The sequence below is a fragment of the Nannospalax galili genome, unplaced genomic scaffold (genome assembly GCF_000622305.1).
Source record: "Nannospalax galili isolate Female #2095 unplaced genomic scaffold, S.galili_v1.0 scaffold356, whole genome shotgun sequence".
NCBI lineage: Eukaryota > Metazoa > Chordata > Mammalia > Rodentia > Spalacidae > Nannospalax > Nannospalax galili.
Window position 1 is genome coordinate 3,113,350 of NW_008338126.1, and position 4,604 is coordinate 3,117,953.

The window sequence follows — 4,604 nt, forward strand, 5'->3', positions numbered from 1 at the left end:
TCTTTTTATGGTGTCACACAATTCCTGCATATTCCATTCTTGTGATTTCTTAAATTTTTCATAATCTTTGCTTGTGTGGTCTAGTTCATCCACTTTGTCTTCCAGTCTTGGTATTCTGTTTTCCATTTCGTTCATCCTATTGGTGAGGCTTTCACCTGTCATTTCTAATTGGTTTACTGAGTGTTTCACTTCCTTCTTCATTTCAGCCTGAGTATTTTTCAATATTTCTAACTCTTTTCTGAATTCACTCAGAAGTTTATCCCTATCTTCCTTCAGTTCTTTGATTTATATGTGTGTGTGTTCTCTAAATTCACTGAATTATTTTATCATGTTTATAATTGCTCTTTTGAGCTCCATGTCCTGCATTATCTCTAGGGGATTCTCATTGTGCTCCTCTAGAGAACTATTGGTATTTGGTGGGGATATGTCATTTGGTTTTTCATGTTATTATTTTTTTTCTGTGACTTTGACATGTGTATTTCTTTTGTAGTTTCTGATTCTTGTTTGAGACTCACACCTTCAAGTTTAGGTCTGCTTCTTTTTGCGAACTTTATGTGTCCTTGTGGTTTACTTCTTGGGCATGGAAAGCTGGTTCCTGTAAGCTTCCAGTTCTCTCTTTTGATTTTATATTGGAGTGGCCAGATTGTTTTTATCTTCAGGATTTCCCACAGAGGCCCAAGTCAGATGAGGATCAGATGCTCTCAGGCTTTCTCCTAAGGTCTGGATCCCTCCTGGAAAATTTTGGCCTCAGGAATTTGGGGGTTGGACTGGTGTGGGAGCTGGGCCCAGGAAAGATGCTGGTCTTGGACAGCTGGTGGCCATGCCACCCAGAGATGCAAAGGGAGATGGAGGTGGGAAGAGGCCCCAAGTGCTCCTGGGGCCTGCACTGAGGAACTGGGTTGGTCTGGATGCAAAGGATCAGGAAGAGGAAAGGTCAGCCCCAGGAAAGAGGCTGGTCCTCGGAAGCAGAGGGAGGGGAGGGTGGCGCCAGGCCCCGAGGGCTCCTGGGGACTGCAGCAGGACCTGGGTTGGTCTGGATGCAAAGTACTCGGAAGCAGTGGTATTTCCCCCGTGTCTGGGGCACCAAGACAAGGAATGGGACAGGACCCAGGGTAGGAGGAGAGAGCAGCGTGGGAGATGGGAGGGTGAATGAGGCTGGAGGAGTCACGGGCACAGAGGATGGATGGAATTACCCTGGAAAGAGGCCTGTGGGTTGGAGAGAGGCCTGCGGGTTGTGCAGGCCTGGGGAAGTGTAAATATTTTTTTCTTAGTTGAATTAAAGCAGAGACTTTGTCATCATGCTTGTGACTAGGGCAGTTGAATATTTTCTTAGTGCTTATTTTATCTTTTGTCTATGTTTTGCATTATATCCCTCTTCTTGTAGTTCTTTTTATGTTCAGAGTATTAATCTCCTTTCAAGTAGATGTGTTCCAGATGGAATAGTTTATAATTTTGCTTCTCTTTTTTCTCCTTCCCCTTGAGGTTTATCTCACTTAGTAGCAGCGTCATTCACAGAAGATAGATTTGGAGTTGTCCAGACTACACTACCAGCTATCCTTAATACTTTGTTGACACTACAAGAGGTGAGAACTGATGTGGGTGCAGGTTGTCCCTCCACTGCCCTGTTTTTGTTTATTCGTTTTTGTTTTGTTCTGTTTTTGTTTGAGACAGGGTCTTCCTGGAGCCCGAGCTGGCTTAGAACTCAGTATGTCGACCAGGCTGGCCTTGAACTCACAAAGATCCATTTGCCTTCCAAGTGCTGGGATTAAAGGCATGTGCCACCACACCCAGTTGTTTCTTTTAAAAAAAAAAATTATTATTTTTATATGTATTTGTGTATTGCCTGCATGTATGTAAGTGCACCTGTGTTGTACAATGTCCATAGAGTTCAGAAGAGGGCATCAGATCCCCTGGAACTGGAGTTTTAGATGGTGTTTGTGGCCATTTGAGTGCTGGGATTTGTACATGGGCCCTCTACAAGAGTAGCCAGTGCTCTTAACCATTGCGCCATCTCTCCACCCCTTGTTTGTGTCTTAAATCTCACTTGTATAAGCATGTTGGAGGTTTAAATCATGAGTCCGTTCCCATTCCTAAGTAGTTGCAATAAAAAAGATAGAACAGGAAGAGAAAACTATTTGCTCTAAACTTATAGAAAAAGAAAGTATACTACACCTGTGTGATATATTTATGGTATTAGGTAGACAGTTTTGATTGTGTTTGATTTATTTTTCTCTTTCCCTCATTCTTTCTCTCTCTATATCTGTCTCTTTGATTTTGGGTTTTGGAATTTTGTGTTTTTTTTTGTTCTAGTTTTTGAATTCTTTTTTTCAAATAGGGTCTCCCTGTAGCCCCAGCTGGCCTGAAATTTGCTATGTAGACCAAGCTGTCCTCAATCTCACAAAGAGCCTGCTACTTCTGCCTCCTAAGTACTGGTATTAAACGCCTGCTGCACCAATCCTGGCCTTTTTATTTTCATTATTTTTATTTTAAGTGTAAGAGTGTATTGCCTGCATGTAAGTGCACTCATGTTGTGCAGTGCCCATGGAGGTCAGAAGAGGGCGCCAGATCTCCTGGAACTGCAGTTACACATGGTTGTCATATGTGAATGCTGGGATTCAAACCCAGGTCCTCTGCAAGAGCAGCCAGTGCTAGTGCTCTTAACCACTGAGCTATCTTTCCTGCCCCTCTTTTTATTTTTTTTTAAATAGGATTTCATGTGGTCCAGGCTGGCCTTAGCCTTGATATATAGCCAAGGATGACGAATTTCTGATCCTTCTGCTTCTACCTCCTCACACTTAGTTTTATGTGATACAGGGATTCCAACCCAGATTTCCATGCATACTCAACAAGCATTTTACCAAGCTACATCCCCAGTTCCAAAGTTTGGATTCTTATGCAATTTATAGCTGCTGAAAGTGGCCTGCGATTATTTTATCTTATTGACCGGGGGCTCAGCCATTGAATGCCCATCTCCAGTTTGGGTAGTTGCTTTTCACTGCAGGTATTTTTAATCCTGGACTTAAATGAAAGGCAGAAACATAAAGCCCATGCTTCCTACTCTCCACCAGGCCTCCTTTCTTAATGTAATGTTGAGTGTTTTAGTCCACTTTTACTATTCCTACGGCCATGCGTGGTATAAACACAGAGCTTGAGGCATTTAGAAGTAGTATTTGGGGGTGTAATAGGCTTTTTGCAGGAGATGTTGAATGAGACTTGAAGAATGCCAGTTGTTGCATCTTTGGTCTTGAGAAACTAAGATAATGAGAAAGAAACATGCTCCAGTTCTCAGTTCCTATTACTTCTTTGTTTAGTCTTACTCCCTAAAAATAGTGATTTTTTTTTTTTTTTTAACCCTTTTGTTATTATTGTAGCTTTGAAAATTCCTTTAGGTTTTGGTTTTTCAGTTTTATTTTGTTATTTTGAGGGTCTCATAGGTAGCCCAGGATGGCCTCGAGTCCCAGTCCTCCCGCCTCTGCTATCCAAGTACTGGGATTATAGATGTGCACTACCACTCCTGGCCTCATACTGTCTAAACTATACAACAGGTCAGTAGGAACTCAGGCATGTCTTCTCTCCTCACAACATCTTCATACTGTCTTTATGAAGTAAGTGAAATGACCCTAGTTACAGATGAGGGAGGCATATAAAGAGTATACAGAGGGATGAGGATTAGCTCAGTGAAGGCAACTTGCTCACAGGCAAAGCACTGGGTTTAGTTCTCGGTACCAGAGGAAAAAAAAATCAGTGGACAGTTCTGTAGCATTGAGTATATCCATTCACAAGGTACAACTATCACCACCATCAATCTCCAGAACTTTTTCTTCTGTAGAGTATGGTGCTTTAAAATTTTCAGAAAGTCATTGTGAAAAGACAGCATCACCTTGACATAGGCGATCAGCTCTGCCATGTTTTTTGCCTCATCATCTGAAAGTTAGATTTTTATCTTAAGAATATTGAAATTTATCTTTACACCATTCGCAGATTCATTCATTGATCCTTAACTATCAAGGGATTACCAAAGGACAACATACAGAGTGGAAAAATATACCTGCGGGCTGGAGAGATGACTCAGCAATTAAGACACTGGCTGCTCTTGCAGAGGACCCGGATTCAGTTCCTACTTCCCACATCAGGTGTAGTTCTGAGCATCAGTTACTTCGGTTCCAGGGAATCTGACTTCCTCTTCTGGGGCCTGGAGGCATTGCACAACATGGGTACACTTTACATATATGTAGGCAAAACACTCATATACATAAAGATAAATAAAATGCTTTAAAAACACAGACACCAGTTTTAAGAGCTCAGTGTAGCTGGGCGTGGTGGCATGCACCTTTAATACCAGCACTTCGGAGCCAGAGGCAGGCAGATCTCTGTGAGTTCAAGTCCAGTCTGGTCTACATAGTGAGTTCCAAGCCAGCTGGGGCTACAGGGAGAAGCTGTTTCAAAAAGACCAGAAAAAAAAGAGCTCGGTATGTAGAGTGTAGGATGACAAACCAGAACAGATGATTCCAAGATTTTTCCTTTTCCTTTTATTTTGTGTGTGTATGTTTGCATGTATGTGCATGCATGTGTGCCTTAACATGTGTGGTGCTCAGAGGACAATC

The 4,604-nt window shown here is 42.2% G+C and overlaps 1 protein-coding gene across 2 annotated transcripts in view; it reads left to right on the forward strand.

Moving 5' to 3' along the window:
• Positions 1-4,604, forward strand: part of Ndc1 (NDC1 transmembrane nucleoporin) — a 63,496-nt gene that overhangs the window by 48,424 nt on the left and 10,468 nt on the right. The window contains exons 16-17 of one of the 2 annotated variants that reach the window (XM_029563482.1): positions 1,483-1,583; positions 3,982-4,215. In XM_029563482.1, coding sequence (XP_029419342.1) covers positions 1,483-1,583; positions 3,982-4,176 — 296 coding nt within the window. In that variant the 3' untranslated portion in view covers positions 4,177-4,215. Of the gene's footprint in view, positions 1-1,482; positions 1,584-3,981; positions 4,216-4,604 lie in introns of those variants that run through there. The other variant, XM_008833019.2, reaches the window with a different exon arrangement.